Here is a 25,003-nt window from a genome sequence, read left to right on the forward strand (position 1 = left end):
CATTGAACTTTCAGCACTGTAACTTTGATGATAATGTTTATGCTCAAGCAGCAACATTACACACTATCTAAAGTTAAAAAAGTGAAATCACATTTAACCACCCCTTTAAGGTAGTTGTCAGATGCATTAAGGCATGATAAGAGAGACATTACACATGTACAGTGTGTCCTGGGAAATACTGCCATGTGCTTTTGCATTTGAGGGGACGTAGACAGCAATGATGACAGCCACTGTTAACTTTCTCTGCAGTTAGTTTGACACCTAACTGCTAAATATTCTGCTGATTCAGAGGGGTAGCAGTTTGTAGACTAAACTTTCTTGGATGCATTCATGCACAGTCCCCCTTCCTTTTTACCAGAAAATTTGTTTTGGTTCAAAGGGGAAGAAGGATAGCCTGTTTGAATTCGTGGATGTTGTCAACCAAACACATTTCACAACATAATGCTGCCATCACCATGCTTCACAGTAGGTATGGTGTGTTTTGTGCTGTGTTTGCTTTCCAAGTGTGTTTTTGCATAGTGCAAATGAGACTGAGAGTGGCACTTTTTTTTAGAGAAGGCTTCTTTCTTGCCACCCTGCCATACAGGCCAGCTTTGTGTAAAGCTTGTGTGATAATTGTCACATGCGCAGACTGACCGACCAGTCCCAGCCATAAAGCCTTACCCCTTATGTGCACTACACACGTCTGCGGCAGATTACGGCTCCAGCAAGGTTTTGTTCCGTCTTCTATGCGGTGTCAACTCACACCAGGAGAATTTCAGAAGCAAAAAGCAAAGCGGCTGGATTCGTGAGACCACGAGAATTGCCTGTCCAACGTTGTTTTCCATGATTTTTGTGTGTGTGTGTGTGTGTGTGTGTGTGTGTGTGTGTGTGTGTGTGTTTTTAATAGCTAAATGGTTATATTTTGTCCGGTTTAATTGTGTATATTGCTATGCCCTACTTTGTTTTGCTGTAGCCTACAGACGAAGTCCAGTTATAGTTTTTCAACTTTGAATCTTGTCATCAATTTCTGGCCTCCTAATGATGTGAAATGTAATCAGGAGTCTACACAGGGTGGTTATTTTGACTTTATTTTGCATTTGAACTATGCAGCTTGGATGCAGCGTCTGTCAAAAACAGACCTGGCGTCCATGTTTTGTGAAACGACGTGGCAAGGTGCTTCTGGGACGCATCTGAAACATGCCGCGGCACAGCTGGTGTAAACACAAACATTGACTAGAGTGGCCGTGATCTCCAATTAGAGGACGCGAATCGAATCATATGATTTCAAGATGAATGACAACGTGCATATGAGCCAGATTTCAATTGCCGAGCTGCAAGTTTTTATCATGTTTTGTCCTTCGTTACAGTGGCAATCACAGGATTTCGCGAGCAGCAAATAAACACAACAGTGTTCCTTTTGCTGCTGTAAAACTGACAGAAACTGACATTTTACTATGTCCTCTTGTCCAAAGAGTTGGACTTAGAGGTTTTCGCAAAAAAAAAAAAAAAAGCACACATGGACTTTGCAGCAAAAGACAGTCACATCTTGTTAAATACCAATGAATTGACTAAAGTGACATTTTTGAAAATAAGGCATTTCAATAACTGACTAATTGCATTGCCATTAAAGTTAAATTACTGAACCTAAACATAGGAGCCTCGTAAAAAAAAAAAAAAAAAAATGCTCATGTAAAAGAAAACTTGTCAGACAGACTTAGAGGTTTTTGCATCTGAACTCTTCATAAATATATATACACCAATCAGGCATAACATTATGACCACCTTAAATATTGTGTTGGTCCCCCTTTTGCTGCCATAACAGCCCTGACCCATTAAGGCATGAACTCCAGTAGACCCCTGAAGGTGTGCTGTGGCACCAAGATGTTAGCAGCAGATCCTTAAATTCCTGTAAGTTGCGAGGTGGGGCCTCCATGGATCAGACTTGTTTGTTCAGCACATCCCACAGATGCTTGATTAGATTGAGATCTGAGGAATTTGAAGACCAAGTCAACACCTCAAACTCATTGTTGTGCTCCTCAAACCATTCCCGAACCGTTTTTGCTTTGTGGCAGAGTGCATTATCCTGCTCAAAGAGGCCACAGCCACCAGAGAATACTGTTTCCATGAAAGGGTGTACATGGTCTGCAATAATGCTTAGTAGGTGGTACGTGTCCACACAAGTAACATCCACATGGATGGTAGGACCCAAGGTTTCCCAGCAAAACATTGCCCAAAGCATCACACTGCCTCCGGTGGCTTGCCTTTTTCCCATAGTGCATCCTGGTGCCATGTGTTCCCAAGGTAAGCGATGCACATGCACCTGGCCATCCATGTGATGTAAAAGAAAACGTGATTCATCAGAACAGGCCACCTTCTTTCATTGCATCGTGGTCCAGTTCTGATGCACACATGCCTTACTGTTGGCGCTTTCGGCGATGGACAGAGGTCAGCATGGGCACCCTGACTGGTCTGTGGCTATGCAGCCCCATATGTAACAAACTGCGATGCACTGTGTATTCTGACACCTTTCAAACAGAACCAGCATTAACGTCTTGAGCAATCTGAGTTACAGCTTGTCTGTTGGATCAGACCATACGGGCCAGCCTTCGGTCCCCACGTGCATCAGTGAGCCTTGGCCACCCATGACCCTGTCGCCGGTTCACCACTGTTCCTTTCTTGGGCCATTTTTGATAGATACTGACCACTACAGCCCATGAACACTCCACAAGAGCTGCAGTTTTGGAGATGTTCTGACCCAGTCGTCTAGCCATCACAATTTGGCCCTTGTCAAACTCGCTCAAATCCTTTACGCTTGCCCATTTTTCCTGCTTCTAACACATCAACTTTGAGGACAAAATGTTCACTTGCTGCCTAATATATCCCAACCACTAACAGGTGCTGTGATGAAGAGATAATCAGTGTTATTTACTTCACCTGTCAGTGGTCATAATGTTATGCCTGATCGAGATATATATAGTAGAGCAAATAAAGATAATATTAGGAGAGGGACCGACAGCAGCACTGGCTGCAAGATACATGTGGATGTGCCACAGCCTGAGAGACAGCAGGTGAATGTGTGTAATGTGTGTGTCTGACCTCAGTGTGTTTCCCTACCATCCACCACAGTGACCCTCCTTACGTGTGTGTATATATATTTGTTTAACCACTGTGGTATTAAATGTTCAGACATGTTCTAATGTGTTACACTGTTAATTTAAGTTTAAGTTATAATATTTGATAGCGTTATAATATTTGATATTATTTTCTTCTATTATACAGATGTTTTTTTATTAGTATTTTATGTATGCTTTGGCAATATTGTATGATTTACAGTCATGCCAATAAAGCAATTTTTGAATTATATATATTATGAATTATAATATATTATATATTATGAAGGGAAAACAAAATCCAAACCCACATGTTCCAGTGTGAAAGTGCTTAACTGTGGTTTATCACACCTGAGTTCAGTTTCTCTAGCCACACCCAGGCCTGATTACTGCCACACCTGTTCGCAATCAAGAATTCACTTAAATAGGACCTGCCTGACAGTGTAGTAATGAAGTAGACCAAAAGCTACATATCATGTTGAGATTCAAAGAAATTCAGGAACAAATGAGAAAGAAAGTAATTGAGATTTATCGGTCTGGAAAAGGTTATAAAGCCATTTCTAAAGCTTTGGGACTCCAGCGAAACACAGTGAGAGCCATTATCCACAAATGACGAAAACATGGAACAGTGGTGATCCTTCCCAGGAGTGGCCGGCCGACCAAAATTACCCTTGAATCGATTCTGCTCTGCGCTTCAGTACAATAGTTTATGCATTCTCTCCGCGCTGTCCATTGCGGCGCGCAGCATCCAGCACACAGAGTTGGTCAGCTGAATGAGAAGGCTAATAAGTGTGCCAAATAGTTTGGCTAGTTGTGAGAGCAGATGCCACGTAAATTATTATTTAAATTAGTATTTCACAGCACGTAAATATACAGAAGAAAGCTCTGTCTAGGCTCTGCCCTGGTACGGGTTGTGTCGAGCTATTTATTAGTCTGGCTGTTTGATGAGAATGAGATTAAACGTAGTTGTAATAAACTCTGTAATAATTTGTACAAATGTATCAGATAGATATAGGCTACTATGGAGCTGATATAGGAGCTGATTCTGGAGCTAAGAACTGATGGCGCAGCTTGATCTTTGGTTGACCAATCAGCGGAAAGGGCCGCTTTATTCCTGCCCATGTAGAGACTGAATATTCAAGCCGTTTATCCATTTTGGTTTGGGGTATGGCTTTTGTTTTTCCATTTGGCGGATTAGAACAAAGTGTGATTAAAACAAAAATAAAAATATGAAAAAACGAGATTTGTTTATTTATTCTCATGGGGAGGGTCAAATATGTGATAAATGAATGCTTTCTTCATTTTTCCGTTTAGAGGACAAAAAGGAGAAAACAAATTATCCGAAGGTACACGGACCACTTGTGTTATCTTTGATTAATATTTAAATTTGTTTGATGATCTGAAACATTAAAGTGTGACAAACATGCAAAAAAATAAAAAAAATCAGGAAGGGGGCAAACACTTATTAACACCACAGTATATATATATATCAGTTCTTATCAGGATCATTAATATTACTTTTAGTAGAAGCAGTAATAGTCACTATAGTATAAGTGTGTGTGTGTGTGTGTGTGTGTGTGTGGGGGGGGGGTTTAGACACTTACACTGAATAACAGTGAGCCATTCTGGTTGATTGTGATGAACGATGGAAACACAGATGGTGTTGAGACCCACCAGACTGAGGACTATCCAATAGAAGCTGTCGGTTTTAACCATGCGACGAATAGAGATTCGCAACATGCGTTCCTTGCGCCGCATGTAAGCAGCAGGACCTCGTCTTGCTGTTCGTATACCAACCCTTGGTCGGGGACCACCTGACACGCAAAAGAAATCCATAGTCTCAAAGAATGTAATTTGTCATTTTCTGTTTGTTTACTATCAGAATGTCAATGGTGGTATTTCAAAAGCCTGAAAAATGGAGATGAATTCATGGAATATGTGTTAATCATAGCTGTTTCCTTCCCTTCAGTCAATCAAATTGTTAAGACAAAAACATAAAAACTGATTCCACAAAACAAAACAAGTCATGTCTTAATGTGAATGAAAACAGAGATGACATTTATATTTTACTCACCAACTGTAGAGATTTCAGAATATTTCTCCTCCCCTGGTCCTCGACGCCTTGCATTTTTCTTGCTGGTGGCCCGTTTCAAAACTAAAATTAAAAGGGTTAAATGGCACCACTTGTTGGCCTTATGTTTCTTATCATGAAGGTATAGAGAGCCACAGTATATATAATAAATAAGTTGTTACTATCTGGAAGCATTTATTGTAGCTGTCATTACCTAATTGCAAAAAATAATTTTAAAGGATTAGTTCACTTTCAAATGAAAATTACCCCAAGCTTTACTCACCCTCAAGTTATCCTAGGTGTATATGACTTTCTTATTTCAGATGAACACAATCCAAATTATATTAATAAATATCCAGACGCATCTAAGCTTTATAATGGCAGTGAACAGGACCAACGGGTATAAAGCTTAAGAAAATGACCCATCACGGAAACCAGGGACACAAGTCGGCAGCACAACTACTGAGCAAACTGAGAAAGAAGCGTTTTTTTTTTTTTTTCAAAATTGGTGATTTTCGTTTTTTTTTTTTTGCAGAATCTGTTAGTTGAGATCACGAAGAAGCATCTCCGTGTTTTAGGTAGCAGTATTGGTTTATTTAAAAGCGTACATTTTGAGGTTGAAATCGGCTTGTTTTTCTGGGATTCTATCTCGCAGTAGGGGCGTGTCATTGTCTGTTTGTATTTCCATACTGAAATCGGATACGCCGGCTTTTGTTTCTTTTGTTATTGCCGCCGCCCTCCAAGGGAAGCGTGGCTACTTATTTATGCAGCGCTCTGGCCGGCTCTAGCTGATATCAAAATTTAATGAAGATGGACCGCAAAGAATATCGCAGATGAGCTGAACCGTGGCCGTTACACCAAAAATGTTTTGAAGTACAACATACGGCTGGATTCTTTAGCTGCGGAAAAAAGAGTGGCAGGACATGCAAATTATTGGACATTTAGAGGCAAACAGACGCATAGTAGTGCAAACTTCGGAGATGGTTACATCCACAAAGAAGACCCCGACAAAGAGAAAGTGTGCCCGAACAACTTATTTCATTGGTGGCAACGAGATCTTTTCTGTTTCCTATGGGGTGAGTTTCCATAAACATCAAAGTTTGTCGTTTTGTGTTCATTCTAAGAACACGTAGGCTACACGTTATCTCATGTGTCTTTTGCTATTAGCTAGCTCAGGAGTTTCGTTTTAATTGTAATCCTTAGCATCGTATCACTTGCCAAAAAAACCCATTACTATAATGGGCTTTTTAGATGGTAATGTTAGCATCTGTTATTAATTTGAATAACACTTCAACTGCTTGAATTGACTGGTATGAATGACTTAGCTCATGTAAACCTTACTTTTCTTGAATTGAATGTGACGCTAATAATTTTAGCCAGTTACTACTTAATATTCTTAACAAGGATTTACTAATGTACTAGTAAATGTATCAGATTAAATTCCTACGTAAGTAAAAGTATAACGTATCCGTAGCCGTAAAATGTGCGTTATAAGTCAAAAGTAAAAGTATTTATTGAAGAGTTTAATGTACAGGATTTTTTTAATCCTTTGACTCAAACCAGGTCTAACCACTAACTGAGGTCTAAACCAGGACTATAGGGTTATCACAGAATCCTGTTAAAAAAAGTCCTAATGTCAAAAAAGATAAATTGCTGACATTTACAATGCACATTATCCTTTATTATTAATAGTATGCGGTCCGATTTTTCTCGTTGTGTCTGTCGTTGCTATGCAACCATGCAGCTTTACAGGGGGTATGGCTTATCTAAATGAGATGTAAATGAGCCCTTTTGTCACTCCCAGCAGGTGAGAACAGGCGAGAAGTGCAAAATCGTTAGAGGTCATTTTCTGGGCTTAACTTTTTTGAGTGCCTATGGCCACAACTTCTCCAAATATTATCAGATTTCCATGTGTTACACATCGTTGGAAAGCTTGGAGACTACACTTTCAGAATCTGTGAATAACTCAAAATGCATCCATCCATGGCTCCAGGGGATTAATAAAGGGCTTCTGAAGTGAAGCGATGTGTTTGTGTAAGAAAAATATCCATATTTAACAAGTTATAAAGTAAAATATCTAGCTAACTTGTGTCAGTAAGCTTTTATCGTGAGTTGAATACGTAAGCCGTAGGATGTAGCATTTTGAACTGCGAGAGGCATTACACTTTCTTTGCAAGTTAAAGTAAAGTAAAGCTTGGAGTAATTTTCATCTGAAAGTGAACTAGTCCTTTAAACTGTGAACACATCTCCATTACAAATTATTACTTTTTGAAAATAGCTATTATTGTAAGAAATATTATTTTGGGCGAAACTCTTCCATAGGTTATAAATGTATGATTATTATTATCAAAATTAATCAATAACAGCAGTCTTTAAATCTGCACTTTCAAAAAAAGCATTCTAGGTTTAAACCTGGTTTCAAAAAGCACTTTAGGTTTAAACCTGGTTTAAAAACCAAACTCTCCATAAATAAGACAATACATTTATTTTTGTGCAGCTCTCTTAAAATGAAATTCATACCATCTAACGCTGACCTCCCAGAATTCTTGTTTTCTTCTGCAAGCATTACTTCCTCTTTAAGAGAGAGAGAGAGAGAGAGAGAGAGAGAGAGAGAGAAGAGAGAGAGAGAGAGAGAGTTAATATAACATTAACATTAAATTAACATAATTAACTCAAAATTAAATCGATTATTGGTTTATCAGTTTGCTTTGAGGAAAAGTGTGACAAGCTGTAGACCTCTTAAAAGTGATCTGCTGTACTGTAGAAGCATCAACTATTCTAAGCACAGACATGCACATATACAAACACTCCAGTCAGTGAGTCAGTGTCACCTTTTCGTTGACCCTTCACTGCGTGGGAGAATGAGCAGCTTCACACACTCATGTTCACCTGAATGTTGTGTTCAGGTGGTGGGTGGCAGGGTGAAATGTGAAAAGAGTGGTGTAGGTGTAGTACACAATCAGAGCACAGTCTGTCACTGAACCTGGGTAAAGACATGAAACTTTGCTAGCCTGGCTGAAATCATTTTAAAAAGCAAAAGAATACAAATAAAATTGCTTTTTCAAAACAAACACCTTATACCACAGTAGTTTTAGTAATTTAGTGTACTGGGAATATTTTAATAGCATAGTAGCAGACCAAGTTTGAACAATCAGCGTTGTTTCTACTAGCTACTGTCACATCTACTGTTTCCCGTCAGCAGATATTACTGCATCAGTGGCATCCAAAAATCACTTGATGTCTCACTGGTCTCAAGAGCACTTTTACCACTCAGCATACAACCACATTTCCTCTCTGTTTCCCCACAACTCCTCCAGAACATTTCACCCACCCTTCTCTGATACCTTTTTGTCTTCAATTCATTGTTGACTAATGAAAGCCTTTTGTCTCTTTCAAGCTATCTAAATTAGCAACACATTCTCACTCCCAACCAGTGGCGGCTCGTCAGGGGAGGCACAGCCTACCCAAAATTTAAATGAATGTTAATAAAATTCCCAGTTATTCAATTCATTTCATGTCTCCAAATGTGTATTTTTGCTTTTAATTTCACCCCTGTAACACCATAACATGTTATGAATCGAAAGCAGTGCTGTTCTTTCACGAACGTGACGAATCTGCCGCTGTCATTACAACCGCTAAGGGGATAGAGAAGGGGAGGGGGAGGCACTGTTCCTCAGTTGATAAAAAAAATAGCCAATCACCATTGAGTGTTTTACATTCAGCGCTTATGAGAGTTGAGAATAGATCCATCACAGGGGAAGATAGCCTCCCTTGGAATATCAACCAATCATCATAGAGTGTAAATTATATGAATAACGTTATGTGATATTAGTTTAAACTGCTACCGCTGTGCTGATGATGTACCAGGTATCTTAAAGGGATAGTTCACCCAAAAATGAAAATTTTATGTTTATCTGCTTACCCCCAGCACATCCAAGATGTAGGTGTCTTTGTTTCTTCAGTAGAACACAAATGATGATTTTTAACTGCAACCGCTGCCGTCTGTCAGTAATGCAAGTCAGCGGGAACTTGGACTAGAGTAAATATCAAATTAAACCCTGCAGCTCGTGACGACACATCGATGTCCTAAGACAAGAAACGATCGGTTTGTGCGAGAAACCGAACAGTATTTATATCATTTTTTACCTCTAATACACCACTATGTCCAACGGCATTCATCACTCGATTCGTTTGGTCTGATCGCGCTCTGACAGCGGCAGTGATGTCTCGCGCATATACTTCAATGAGAGCGAGACATCACTGCCGTTGTCAGAGCGCGATCAGACCAAACGAATCGAGTGATGAATGCCGTTGGACATAGTGGTGTATTAGAGGTACAAATGATATAAATACTGTTCGGTTTCTCGCACAAACCGATCGTTTCTTGTCTTAGGACATCGATGTGTCGTCACGAGCTGCAGGGTTTAATTTGAACTTGTCTAAGCAAGTTTTATTTACTCTTATTGTATAAGTTCCCATCCACTAGCATTATTTGACTGACAGACAGCAACGGTTGGAGTTAAAAATCATCATTTTTGTTCTAGTGAAGAAACAAAGACACCTACATCTTGGATGCTCTGGGGGTAAGCAGATAAACATCAAATTTTCATTTTTGGGTGAGCTATCCCTTTAATTATGGAGAGGAGTAATATTGAATATTTGATTGCCAACAATTTACCAAGCTATCATTCAAACAGTATCTACAAATTAAAAACGAAAGAAGACTCCATGCCTAAATTGGATATATAGGCTACAGCAGTCCGCTTCATTAAATGGCCCAATGCGCTCTTTTAACACAGAAATGTATGGATGTTTGTAGAGTGGTAGACTAGGTGAGTGAAATTATATTTGTATTATCTTGCTGTATATGTGTAATTTTCTTTTAAATTTTCTTTCTATAAGTGAGCAAAAATACAATTTAAAGCAGTTAAGCTAATAACAATAATAATGATAATAGTCCTCAGCAGGGGATTCTAATATAGTGTGCCTCCTCTTAAAATTTAAAACCCACGAGCCGCCACTGCTCTCAACTCGCCACATATGGCCGCTTGGTCAGGACCCCTTGAAAAAACAAGGGCTACACTGTCCTGACCGAGCATCCATATGTGACGAGCAAGCTGGTAGTGAGAACATGGTGCCACAAATCAAATTATTTAAAAGAATCAATGTTTTGAAGCATCCAATCCCAGGTATTGCAGGCTTGTTTCCCACCTTTACATATAAACAGCATGTTAAACACACAAACTGTATGGGGCAGTCGTGGCCTAACGGTTACCAGCAGGAAAATGTAGGTGGGGAAGTGAAGGAACAGTGCTCTCTTCCACCCTCAATAACCACGACTGAGGTGCCCTTCAGACCCCCAATCATATTGTGTGTGTCCACGGTTTGTAGTTTGTGTGTGTGTTCACTATTCATTGCTCCTAATGTGTACACTAACTTGGATGGATTAAATGCAGAAGACAAATTAACGCCACATCACTTTCACTGTATGCTAAAATAGATAAAAAAAAAAAAAATGTATGATCACTGATCAGCATGAATGAATCAACATTCATGAATCAACATGAATGAACGAGACTAACCGGCCAACCAATGCAAACACTAACAAAGCATACAAGAACCTGATACAAAACCATGACACTGGTATCCATCCTAACTCATTTATCAGACAACAGTTCATTACAAGCTCCAAGATACATTTGTAAACACTGTTATTGTTCTATTTCTTAAAGGGTCAGTTCACCAAAAAAAGAAAATTTTGTCATTAATTACTCTCCCTCGTGTCGTCCAAACCTCGGAACACAAATGAAGATCTTTTTTGTTGAAATCTGAGAGTTTTCTGTCCCATAGACAGCTACTGTATGCAACTGACACTTTGACGCTTTAAAAATTTCATAAGAGATCGTAAAACTAATCCATATGAATTTAGTCTAAATTTTCAGAAGAGACTTAATCGATTTATATTTAGATTTAATTTAGGCTTTTATTCACAAATAAACATTGATCAGTGAACAGAAGGTCAAACAAACCTGCTTGATGCATGAGAACAAGCCTCTTCCAGAAGCTCAAATGTTCTGTGTAACACACGAGAATGAACCTCATTGGTTCTTGCATGTCAAGCAAACATGCTTGAGCTTCCCTTTACCACACTGTTGTGCGAGTTGATGAATGTTTATATGTGAATAAAAGCCTAAATCCAATCTGTACATCATATAATGCTATGGTGTCTCTTCAGAAAATTTGGACTAAACAGCTCAATTCATATGGATTAGTTTTACAATCTCTTTATGAAGCATCAAAGTGTCAGTTGTGTAGCTGTCTATGGAGGGACAGAAAGCTCTCAGATTTCATCAAAAAGATCTTCATTTGTGTTCCGAAGATGAATGAAAATCTTACAGGTTTGGAACAACACGAGGGTGAGTAATTAATGGAAGAATTTTTGGGTGAACTATCCCTTTAAAACCAGAAAAAAAAAAGAAGAAGAAAAAAAAAATCACAATTGCAAAGTACCAGTATCTTGCAGGCAGTACTGTCAACACAGACCAGGTTCTCAAATCCACATTTTGACAGCATTCTAAAAAATCCAAGTCTGAATATTTGTAGACTAGCATTTCTAGCAATATTTTGGATTTAAATGAATACATGCTTCTGACTTGTACCTGCTCTGTCTATCCAGGCCCGGTAGCCGTTGAGTTCTCTCTCCACCTGCTGCTGTCGTCTAAGCTTCATGAAGGCACGTCTGTTTTCCACCCTCTCTCTCTCTTTAGCAAATTCCCTAAAGAAATATTTAGAAAATTTACTGTCATTACACACATTCACATTCAGTAAACGATTAATAGAATAGACATAATTTAAGTGCTTTATGAGTTCTGACCTTTTACCATCTATAAAGGCATGAACAGCTAAGAAACACTGTGGAGGCTGATTTACAGAGTACAGTAATCAATCCCTATTGAACCAATCATCCAGAGTGTGTGGTTTTCAGCCCACCCACGACTACAGGCTCACCAGAAGGCAATAATTCTCTCATTGAGTGAAAACTGAAAAAACTAATAAGCATTCAGGATTTTTTTTTTTATTATTATTATTTTTTGCATATCAAACCCTGAAATTATTGGATAAGAATAAATAAGATTAAAGATTAGTTCAAGAATGAAAAATCAGTCAACATTTAGGCCTACTTGTATTTTTTTCTGTAGTACACAAATTTATTTTTTCCATGCAATTACAATGAATGGGGACCTGGGCTTTTAAGACTCAAACAAATTTATACAAAAAGCACCAAACACATATTTAAAAAGTGTATTAAAAGTAGTTTATATGACTTGTGAGTTTTATACAAAGATTCAGAAGCTATAAGAAACTTTATTCAAAACAATCCTGACATCTGCTATAGCTCTCCTTGGTACATATTTGATTGTTCATAAAAAAAAAAAAAAAAAAATAATGACGTTGATTAATCAACAAATTTGATCCTGTTCACAACATCACTGTGGATGATTCTTCAACCACGAATCAGACTGATCTGGTTGAAGTTAAACTTCAAGTTTCAACTTTAAGTTCAATTTTGGTCTGTTCCACACACATACTGTATGATTCCAGAAGATGACACAAGTAATGTAAACTACCTTAATATGTAAGTAGATGCTTTTGCATCCTTTTGATGCTTTAAAGTTATAGTCCTCATTCATTGTAATTGTTTATTATTATTATTATTATTATTTCTGTGCTGTTGTGCCAAGTACAAAGTACAAACAAACAAAAAACATTGCAATCACAATCTCTCCTTTTGTGTTTCATGGTAAAAATGAAATCCGGTTTGGAACAACATGAGCATAAAAAAAATTATGGAGGAAATATTTGTGAAACTCTTACCCAGAAAGAACACCCAAAACAAGGTTAAGCACAAAAAATGAGCCGATAATGATGAGAGGAATGAAATATATCCAATTCCATGTGGGTCCCAAAGCATCATTAGTCTGTGGAGAAATAACAATAATCAATATATAAAGTAAAAACTGAGAGGAAGAGAAGATTATTGTTAAGTGCTGTGTTAAATAGTTAAACAATTTTTTTTTTTTTTTTTTAATTTACAGCAATTGCTGTCTGCAAAGTAAACATTATGTTTGAATAAATGCAATACAGACATTTACAGAATGATTTCACCTCCAATTTTATTGTTTTTTCCTTAAAGCGTTAATTCACCCAAAAATGAAATTTCTGTCATTAATTACTCACCCTCATGTCATTTCAAACCCATAAGACCTTTGTTCATCTTCGGAACACAAATTAAGATATTGTTGATGAAATCTGAGAGCTTCCTGATTGGCTGACGCTGTACACGTGAGCACCACAATGCATGTGTGTGCAATAATGAGCCAGCATTCTGGCGTAGAACCAGGAAGCGCCGCACTGTGTTTACAACGTGAACAGCATAGGAGACTGACGGGGAAGAGAAGAAACTGTTGAAGTCGTTATTTTTGTTTTGTTTCAGCACACAAAAAGTATTATAACACTAAGGTTGAACCACTGCAGTCACATGGACTAATTTAACGATGTCTTTACTACCTTTCTGGGCCTTGAAATTGGTTATGACGTTGCTGTCTATAGGGAGGTCAGAAAGCTCTCGGATTTCATCAAAAAATATTTTAATTTGTGTTCTGAAGATGAGCAAAGGTCTTATGGGTTTGGAATGACATGAGGGTGAGTAATTAATGACAGAAATTTCATTTTTGGGTGAACTAATCCTTTAAAGGAGCAAAATCCTGTATAAATAAGTCAGTCTGTAAAAAGAGACTGAATATATATGATGCCGTCAAATCACTGCAGGCACTGCAGCTTCATTTGTTAAGTTGGCATAGGTTAATGAGGATGCATAAAGATAAATGATGGGTATTCTATCAATGTAAATATAAATCCAATCAGTCAACAATAAATTTGTATGAACTCACATTGTACAGGACGGCAGTCCATCCCTCCATGGTAATACACTGAAAAACTGTTAGTACTGCAAACAAGATGTTATCAAACTGAGTGATGCCATCATTGGGCCCAATCCAAGAGCCAGTGCAGGTGTATTTATCAGGGCACTTCCTCACTCCACAAGCAAACTCAACCTCAGAAGAGTCCACCGTCTCATTATCTGAAAGAACGGTGACAGGAATATTATATGATGCATTCAATGACTACACAATTATAGTGAATCAAAAGATTGCAGATCTTATCTATATATATTTTTTTATCAAACATAGCTGAACACAATTTATATTAGTGAAAGCGGTATATTAGCGGTATAAATAATGGCACAAATACCAGTGAATTGACAAGCGCAAACATTAGTAAATCGCGTTGCGTGATTCATTTAAATACTCTCCTCCTATAAATTTTGTGTTTGAAAGGGAAACTCCTACAAATGCATATGCAATAAGGTCAGCAACAAAAACAACTCAGTCCATGCCTTTTCAGTGCTAATTTTGCACTGCATGTCTTTAGTAAATCCCAACAGTAGTTTTTTACACCAAAAGAGGGTTTGCACAGGCGCAAGCTGTTAGTAAATCTGGCCCTTAGAATTGTGTAGGATTCCATCCTCCTAGACTGACAGGGGTAGTGTCTGCTATGACATTTAGTGATGTTTCTCAAATGGAATGCTGCATCCTAGTGAAGCAGCACCCTTTAATGGGTTAGTTCACCCAAAAATGAAAGTTCTGTCATTAATACTCACCCTCATGTCACTCCAAATATGAAAGACCTTCATTTATTTTTGGAATACAAATTAAAATATTTTTAAGTTTCTGAACCACACATATGAGCAACGTTATTGTACCTTTCAAGGCCCAGAAAGGTAATAAAGACATCATTAAAATAGTCAATTTGACTACAGTGGTTCAACCTTAATGTTATGAAGCGTCAAGAAAACAAAACAAAAACAATGACATTATTCAACAGTGTCTTTTTTCCAAAAAGTATTCTCGTTGCTTCAAGCTGTAGTCACATGGACTATTTTAACGATGTCTTTAGTACCTTTCTGGGCCTTGAAAGGTGCAATGATGTTGCTGCCTATGTCTGGTTCAGAAACCCTCAGATTTCATCAAAAAGATCTTAATTTGTGTTTTGAAGATGAACAAAGGTCTTACAGGTTTGGGACAACATGAGGGTGAGTACTTAATGACAGAAATTTAATTTTTGGGTGAACTAACCCTTTAATAGACCAGTCCTTCTGAGGCTTCTATACTACAGTTCTCAGCATTAAATGGTAGAATGAGACTAATGGCATGGCATGGCAAAGACAAAAAAGTTTCCACCCCTGCGATCACAGTTAAAAATACAATTAAAATGAATTTGGGAAAAATACTTTATATTACAAATCTTTGTATTAAAGGTCCAATGTGAAATACTTAGGATGATCTATTGACAGAAATGCAATACAATATACATAATATGTTTAACAATACAAAACAATATATAATATACATAATAATATGTTTTCAGTGGTGTATAAAGACCTTCCATAATGAACCGTTATGTTTTTATTACCTTAGAACGAACCATATCTATCTAGATACACTGTGGGTCCCCTTACATGGAAGTCTCTATTTTGCAGTGGCATATTTCTACAGTAGCCCTAAACGGACAAAAAACATGAGCGCGTTTTGTCACTATGTTGTTGTTCTTCTTGGCTAGTAATAGTAGTAGTAGTCATCTGCTTTATTAGAAGCAAAGACCGTTCTTTGTTAGAAGTAAGAAGAAACCGCATTGCTTGATTGGCTACTCTCTGCAGTTTCAGACGACAACATCTTTGTCCTGTGTCGGCCACCGTAGCTATTCTATGTGCTTCAAAAGGGAGGGGTGAGTGGTGGAGTGAGACTGACAGCTCTCCTGTGTGTGTGCGCTGTGTGTAAACTTGATGGTTTTTGTAGTTCTAGACTAAATATGACCATGAATTTACTCATCTCACTTGCACAAAAACAGATTCAATATTCCTCAAAATGAATAAAAACAGTGAAATGCAAACTCAGAATATTATGCAAACCTGCAATAATTAAATAAGTTAAATAATATAAATATACTTTATGTATTTAATCTCACTTTATTAACCAATGTCTTTTCTGCTGACCCCCAATGATCCAATTCAATCATATAGTTAAACATCACATTTGTGTTTAATTTTTTTTCTCTTTTTTTTAATTATTACTGATGTAAGAGTGTTGAACTTTCTTTTCTTGCGTCCTAACTTTCTTTTTCTTTTCTCATTGAGCTGCGCCCTCTATTGTACAGGTGTGAATTTGGATTTCTTTCAGCCTGAAGCTCATTCACTTTTGGTGTGAAAGGGCCTTTACATTAGCAAAAAATAAAACAATCAAGCCAGCCCAGCCCAGGTGAGAAAAAATAACCCCAAAACTAACATAACATTACTTTCCATAAAAAGTAACTAAGTAATGCAATTAGTTACTTTTTTTAAGAGAGTGACAGAATATTGTAAAAAGTAACTTTCCCTAGCACTGAATGCAATACAGTGAACAAGGCTTTGGTCTCCCAGTGGTTTACATATGCAATTCATTTACAGTTAAACAAAAGAAAACATAGTGTATAACATAGTGTTGTCTTGCATGTAATAATAAAATGTGATGAGCTCAATTCCGACTCATTTTCTGTAAATTCCTTTTCATGGATTGGAATGTGTTCAGATGATTGTGGGTGACTGGAGGAAATGAAGGATACACTTGATGCATCTTTTAACATGCACTGAATGAAGAGCACAAAGCAAAGGCTGCCTTCCAAAGATGCCTAGAGACTGCCTTCGAAGGAGCTTGGTGACGTGGAAGCCTAATTTTGCAGCCTTACTAGGGCACAGCTTTCCATTTGAGAAACACCCTAGATTTCACCTCAATCACAGTGAAACATTTAGCTGTTTAGCATGGCCTTGTTAGTCTCTGCTGGCATCTTTCTCCATTGATGGCCATTCAGAAATATCTGTGTATTTTCATTAAAATAAGATTGTTAATACATACAATTTTGTACTCATACTGGTTCTCTTTTTTTTTTTTTTTTTTTTTCTTCTTTTTTTTTTTGGAGTGTGAAATAGATCTAAATATTTCCTTATCTGCTGCCTTTGATGTCACAACTCAGGATAGACACTAATGAAGGGCTTGGGATTGTGAGCATTCTGCTGGTGCTTTCAGCCATCACAGCTGTCATGATATAATTTTCCAGAGGCCCTTAAAGGGTTAGTTCACCCAAAAATGTAAAATTCTGTCATTTATTACTCACCCTCATGCCGTTCCACACCCGTAAGACCTTCGTTAATCTTCAGACTGCAAATTAAGATATTTTTGTTGAAATCCGATGACTCAGTGAGGCCTCCATATCCAGCAATGACATTTCCTCTCTCAGGATCCATTAATGTACTAAAAACATATTTAAATCAGTTGATGTGAGTACAGTGGTTCAATATTAATATTATAACGCGACGAGAATATTTTTGGTGCGCCAAAAAAACAAAATAATGACTTATTTAGTGATGGCTGATTTCAAAACACTGCTTCAGGAAGCTTCAGAGCATAATGAAAAATTGAATCATGATTCGGATAGCATGTCAAACCGCCAAACTGCTGAAATCACGTGACTTTGGCGCTCCAAACAGCTGATTCAGCACACTGATTCATTATGCTCTGAAGCTTCCTGAAATATTCTCGTCGTTTTATAATATTAATATTGAACCACTATACTCACATGAACTGATTTAGATATGTTTTTAGCACCTAGGGCTGGGCGATATATCGCATGCGATTGTCACGCGCATTTCGTCAGTAAAGCCAGTTCCCTGATTACCGCTAAATCGCCATCACCTGCTTTCAAATGTAGTGACATTTAATAGACAGAACCGTAGTTCACTGACAAGCCACGCAATATCGCGTTCATATCGCAGATGAATCGCCTTCGATAATGAACGCAATATTGCGTGGCTTGTCAGTGAACTACAGCTTTGTCTATTAAATGCCGCTCCATTTGAAAGCAGGTGATGGCGATTTAGCGGTAATCAGGGAACCGGCTTTACTGACGAAATGCGCGTGACAATCACATGCGATATATTGCCCAGCCCTATTAGCACCTTTATGGATCTTGAGAGAGGAAATGTCATTGCTGGCTATGCAGGCCTCACAGAGCCATCGGATTTCAACAAAAATATCTTAATTTGTGTTACGAAGATTAACAAAGGTATTACGGGTGTGGAACGGCATGAGGGTAAATAATAAATGACAGAATATTCATTTTTGGGTGAACTAACCCTTTAAGTGTTAAGTCACTTGGCAAGTCACATGGTTAGATTTAGGTGACTGGCTTATGGTGCGTTCAAGTCATGTCGGAAAGATCATTTTAATAAGTTAAACAAATGAACCACACTACAAAGTCATAATTACAAGTGGGAAACTCTGAACTTTCTTTAAAGCCTAAGATTTCGAGTTGGGGGCATGACCGTGAGAAAATATGGCAGATGCAATAAATATAGGGTCTGTACTGATGCCATTTTTCATTTACAATAAAAAGTATCATGCAAAATATATGATAGTATTGTACAATTACAGTACAAATGTAATTGCAGTACAAATGTAGTAAGTCTACATCGGAAAAACAAACAAATGCAACATGTTAATACTGTGGAAGACAATAGGGGTTAATTAAAGCATTTCAAATTACGTCCTACAATACAACCTACAAAACACCATACAGTACTTCCAAAAATAGAAGAGGACGTATTAGCTCAAGCTAAATATGTTGCCCTGACTGGAGATCATTGGACTTCGGTCAGTAATCACAACTCTAGGTGTCACTACACACTTCATCAATCATGACTGGAAACTTCAGTCCTTCGCATTAACAGTACTGAAGACAGTCACGTGGCACTATTCTGATGCATGTGCCAAACAGAGGCTGAGGAGTGGGGCATCCACCATCGGAAGATACAGAGCTCAAAACATGGTTGCTGCAGCAAGAAAACTTCTGTATGATCACATGCAATGTCAAACACATATGGCAGAGGACCAGCATTGTTTGCCTCTCTGACAGTGGGTTTGTTGATGCATTGACAAAGTGTCACAAAATTGTAGGACATTTTAAGCACAGCCCTGCAAATACAGAGGAACTACATCAGCAGCAAGCAGCATTTGGACGACAGAGAGAACAACTAATAAAAGATGTTTCAACAATGTGGAACTTGTCGCTTGCTATGATTACCTGTCTCTTAATGAACAAAGTTTGTTTGTTTGTTTTTTATTTAACACCATGCTAGCTTCTGTGGCTATTTTTTAACGGTGAGAAAATTTATGGTAAAACTACATCCGGTTTTTACAATCTATTTTTGCAAAACACTCTAAAACTGTATTTGGCTTAAGGAACCAAGAGGCTGTTAAACCTACTTTAGTCCAACAGAAACACAGGTTAGACCATGCTGACTGCAGCTGAGTGGGACAAACTGCACAAGCTGCAGACCCACCTTTCTCAGTGCCACAAATTATTGCATTATTTTTAATTGCATTTGTTTGTTTGTTGATTCAAATGTATTTGTGTCACACAATATACTTTTGTTCCACAGAAAATCATGCCTAAGATCATGCTGTTACTGAGCAAGACAAAGGTGCCCATGGCAATAAAAAAAGTCTTTAAAAATTCCATGAAATGAACTCTACAAAATGTAAAGGATTTTAAATCATCCTTTATAAATTAATATAAATAAATTTGTCTTGCCTAAACTTTATACTGAATTTCAATTATTGTTCATATTTATTTATCTTACACTTCAGGAATTTGACTGAACTCCTTGGGGTGAGGTTTATATCTCTTGCTCTGTGGTGCTGCCTGCATTTTGCCATTTTAATGAAGGTCTCTGATGAGGATCCAGCCTACTGTGTGTGGTAAGGTAATGCTGCCTTCAAGAAAGAACTTGCTGAGTGGCAAGCTTACATGAATGGCTGAAACTGGCTTCAGCTCTTGACCCACTTTTTAAGGACTTGTAGTGCCTATCAAGAGGAGAGAGGGAACAGGTGTTGTCCTGTCTTGAGAAGATGCTAGAAGAAGCAGGACCCAGCACAGGTATTTCACAACCCTGTGATAATACTCTTGCTGGATTCAGACACCGAATCAGGAGGAAAATGAGCTGAGCCCAGTATTGAGATGGATAAGTGTCCTCAACAGTGGTGGTCAACAACATTCAGGGGCCCATGTTAAACTCTCTTCCTAAGGGGTCATTCACACAGAATGCGTTTTTCCATTCCAATGCACTACTCATTGTTTCCATTGTTTTTCTATGTAAACACACACTAGATGGACATGTATGACCATTGCGCTCATGTCTTGCACATGACGCGGTGTTCTAAAAATGCGGCGCTCAAGTTAAAATCAGTCCAACTTGATGATGTTTTATTAACAAAGTTCGGGAGGAGTATTTTCAAATGATCTAACAAATCATCATGTCATTCTAATCAGCAGACAGCAATCAGTAATCAACATGTCTACCCAATCAGCATGAGTGGAGGACTACATAAATAAGCAGTAGGCTCACCTATGCTCCTCGACAGCATCCCTCCACTACCCCATCTCACACTCGCCTGGGTTATCTTCCTAACTAGAATATGGGGGGAGTACTCTGGGTTTGGGCCAGTACCGAGCTTGGAGCCCTCTCCTCGGACAGCACGCAATATACGAATACCATTTACTTATCTGACTTATATGTAAGTGTGAATGCATCGAGACCTTGTATTTTTCCCCATTTCACTGCCCACGTCTCACATTTTTCAAAGCAAAAACGTGTTCTGTGTGAACGAGCCCTTAGCCTGCAAATATCTGGTCACCCCTGCAACCTCTGTACTATGCAAAAGACTTTTCTCACTGGCTGGCAACATTGTCCAAAATAAGAGGGCATCTTTAAACTCAGGCAATTAAACAAGTTAGTTTGTCTTAGCAACTGGTTGATAAGAGGAATTGAGGTCAGTTTAACTGTGTTTCTCTTAACTTATGACCATTGTAGCCTAAGGTACAGGGTTATGTTCAATAATAATATAAAATGGCCATGTAGCCTAAGTGATAGGATTATGTTCAATAATAAATAATAATAAAAAACTAATTTTTGTATTTCTATAGTATCCAATGCTCATTTACCATAACGATTTTAAATTATCTTTTTTGGGGCTAAGTTCTCGGCCAATATTCATTGGTAAAAATTCAACATGGCTTTTGTCAGGGTGGGAAAGAAACCTCAAGCGGAGCCCAGAGCCTCAACTTGGCTGCTAGCCTCAGCTCGCGATTGGCAGCTGAAGGATGACCCAAGGAAGCAGCTGAAGTTTCCGGAAAACATTAAAAGGATGGCACTCAGTCCAGATTTGGTCTTAACATTTGACTGTTCCAAGCAAGTGGTCATGTTGGAACTCATGCCGCGTTCCAGGCAACCCGTAACCCATGTTTTTCCAACCTTCTACCCGTGAAAGTGCACTGGAAAAGCAGTCAAACCCGTGACTTCCCACCCGTGAACTCGTACTAGATCGATGTACTCCCAGTTGCGGGTTCTGACATCACATAGCCCGCAAAACAACAATGGCAGCCCCTACGGATGCGGTGTTTATGCAAGTGCACGGTAAAATAACGTCAAATAAAAGGTATAACAGCTTCTCTTGCCTTATGCGCCATTTTCCTCCTCTGTTTCCCTCAAATAAGCAAGGAGTAAGCACCTTTGGCGATACAAATAATTGTTAAAGAGCATAAGCCCCGTACAGTCCGCCATGCTGGTTTGTTTACACTTTTATGCAGTTTGGCGTGACTTTCTTGGAACGCTACAAAGTCGTGAGTCGTGAATTGAAGTCGTGACTTACGGGCTCAAAAACCTGCCTGGAACGCAGCATTACTGTCCCCTGGGAAGACTGTATAGAGGAGGCCAAGCACAAGAGGGCCAAGTATCTCGAACTGGCAGAGGAATGTATGGAGGCATGGATGGAGGGCCTAGTGCAAGCCCACTGAGGTGGGCTGCAGGGGCTTTGCAGGACAGTCTCTACATTGGACTCTCAGTCGTCTTGGTATTAGAGGGTTGCTGGAAAGAGACACCAAGGACATCATAGAAGCTGCAGAAAAAGCTTCAATGTGGCTGTGGATCAAGAGGGGTGATCCATGGTGTAATGCGCTACTTGGACACAAGCTGAGGACTGATTACCCCCAGCTGGGTGTCTGATATATATGCATATCTATGTACATATAATCATATGGCACCTTCAAAAGTTGAGTAAAAACATAGGGGAAAAAAGGCAAAAACACACCTGATGCACATTCTTTATTCATAATTATTTAGAAGTAGAGTTAAAAAAATCTTCCTGATTTTTTTGTAAAAAAGGTACATGGCCATTTTACTCCAACCAAAGTGACTTTAACACATGATATTGTAATTACTAATATTCAACTCAACTTCCCAGGAGGACTTGAACGCACCATTCAAAAACCTGTCCGCAGAACTGGGTACCCAAGATCAAAGATGGCAGATTTCAAATTGCATACTGCATGGCAGCTGTACTGCATTTTCCATATTACAAATATACTGCATTCCTGTTTTTTTTATTTGAGTTAAAGATCAAAACCTTCTCCATACCTAGTATATCTGGAGAGGGCAGGCAAGTGTGGTGTAATTTGCCACTGTAAAACTCCAGACCGATGATAGCGAACATCAGGATGGCAAAGAACAGCAGAAGACCAATCTGCAGCAGGGGCACCATCGCTTTCATAATGGACTTCAGAACTATCTGTAAACCTGGTGGAATTAATCTGGATTAATACAAAGTACTTAATTCCAACAAGTGGTTTTACTCTTAATACCAACTATCGTGTTATATATGTGTCTACAGTGACAAGATGACATTGATTTTGTTCAGGGGTGTCCAATCCTGCTCCTGGAGGGCCACTGTCCTGCAGAGTTTAGCTCCAACCCCTAATTAAACACACCTAAACCAGCTAGTCAAGGTCTTTCTATTAGAAACAGAGATTGTCTTATTATTGAGAGATACAAGGGTCCGTGGCTGTACCATTGGACAAAGCATAATGACTAACTTGGATCACGTATGCCTTGATAACCAATTACATTACAGCCTTGATGTCATTGAGTTGTGCGAGTCAATCAATGTTTGTGGATACCATAAAAATGAATGAGAAGTGCCATAAATTGAATCATACTTGTCGTGTCAATTTTGCAATTTTTTTTTTCTTGGTGTAAACTCTAAAAATAGATCTAAAACCAATGTTTAACAGCAAACAGATTATTCGATGGGCTGTCGATTCTTTAAATGATAAACTATTTCCTCACAAAAGTGGTTTATTCAGCATAGTGAAGCATCTCCTCCATTGACATCCATTAAAAAAACTGCATACCGCAGTGTTAGCAGGCATTGCGCTTTTTTTTTGGCTAAGGTTGCAGGCTTGCCTTCAGATGGCTTTGTTAGAAATTTACAGGCTATGTATTGAGGCAAGTTGGAGCTTAACTCTGCAGGACAGTGGCCCTCCAGGACCAAGTGTGAGCACCCTTGTTTTTGATTATTATATGTAATGGAAATAGGATGAGTAACTTACTGGGGATACCAGAGACTAGTTTGAGGGGTCTTAACACACGCACAGCCCTCAGGGTTCTCAGATCCACCGGAATATTCATATGAGAACCAGCAGTGGCCAGAATCCTGAGGAAAATACAAACATACACACACAAATGAAAAAGAAAAACAAGGCTTCATCAAAACAGCTGTTAAATGTGGCCTAACCCTCCCCACTTATTTCCTGTGGCACAGAAATATATGACAGAATTTATGCAACTGTTTTTTATCTAACATCTTTACTTGTATACATTGTTGTACATTAATACTCCTCGAATGTTGTGATGCTCTGCACAGAGACAGTGGACATTTTCAAATGTAAAAATGTTTCTTTATATAATTTTTTTAAATATTCTTTTATAAAAAATAAAATGTGATATAATAAATAACACTTTACAACAAGGTTCATCAAGGTTAATGCATTAGGTATAATTAACATATTTCTTATCATTTTGAAACTTGATGTATTATAATATGAATTATCACTACATTAATAAATGCTCTGAAAAAAAGTGGTATGATACCTAGTGCATTAATTAATGTTAATGAATTTCTAATAGAAAGTGTTAAGATTAAATTATATTCCTAAATTAGTTGAGGCTATGCCAACATGTCAGGGTAGGATGTCGTGCACACAGGTCAGTATAGAAGTGTCACCTGTTCATCCTGATATGTGCCACATTTAAAAGGTCATGTGAACAACCTCACAAAAGAAATGGGAAGTGGGCACTTTGGCATGCGGTGTGAACATTATTAGTGAGAGCTGTTTCAGCAGTATGTGCACTTCCCAGAAATGTCACAGTGATAAATACATTTGACAAAAATATCTTTGCGCACTAAGACGATTGTTAATATTCAGGAGAAATTTAAAGTCATGATCTCAAAGATAAATTTGAATAATAGAATAATAATTACAGTATGGAAGAGGAAAAAGGAAAAAGCTAGAGTCAGAAAGAGAGCGAGCCATGGAGCGAGTGAGTGGGTGAGTGGATGAAAGCAGTGCTTGGGGGTGTAAATGGTGTGAAAATTCAAGGTTGTGAATCTTTCTGTAGCCTCCAGAGCTGCAGCACGTCTGTACTATTGTACATCATGATTTGCATCAACAAATCCTTCATATCAGCTACAGGAACAGAGAGGAGCCTGTTTCATTATCCGTTTTTTTATAAACGCCATTTCTTACGAGAGCTTTCAATCTGTGATTCAATAGAACTTATGCAATGCTTCCTGAT

The 25,003-nt window shown here is 38.3% G+C and overlaps 1 protein-coding gene across 2 annotated transcripts in view; it reads right to left on the minus strand.

The window, feature by feature from the left end:
* Nucleotides 1–24,080, minus strand: part of cacna1eb (calcium channel, voltage-dependent, R type, alpha 1E subunit b) — a 100,691-nt gene extending 76,611 nt beyond the window's left edge. For both annotated transcript variants that reach the window (XM_048163299.1, XM_048163298.1), the window contains exons 1-8: nt 23,758–24,080; nt 22,787–22,945; nt 14,115–14,305; nt 13,039–13,142; nt 11,823–11,938; nt 7,684–7,737; nt 5,167–5,247; nt 4,697–4,906 (exon numbers count right to left, since the gene is read on the minus strand). In XM_048163299.1, the coding sequence (XP_048019256.1) occupies nt 4,697–4,906; nt 5,167–5,247; nt 7,684–7,737; nt 11,823–11,938; nt 13,039–13,142; nt 14,115–14,305; nt 22,787–22,945; nt 23,758–23,836 (994 nt within the window). In that variant the 5' untranslated portion in view covers nt 23,837–24,080. The remainder of the gene's footprint in view (nt 1–4,696; nt 4,907–5,166; nt 5,248–7,683; nt 7,738–11,822; nt 11,939–13,038; nt 13,143–14,114; nt 14,306–22,786; nt 22,946–23,757) is intronic.
* Between the last annotated feature and the right edge of the window lie 923 nt (nt 24,081–25,003).

Source organism: Megalobrama amblycephala, linkage group LG17, assembly GCF_018812025.1.
Source record: "Megalobrama amblycephala isolate DHTTF-2021 linkage group LG17, ASM1881202v1, whole genome shotgun sequence".
NCBI classification, from domain to species: domain Eukaryota; kingdom Metazoa; phylum Chordata; class Actinopteri; order Cypriniformes; family Xenocyprididae; genus Megalobrama; species Megalobrama amblycephala.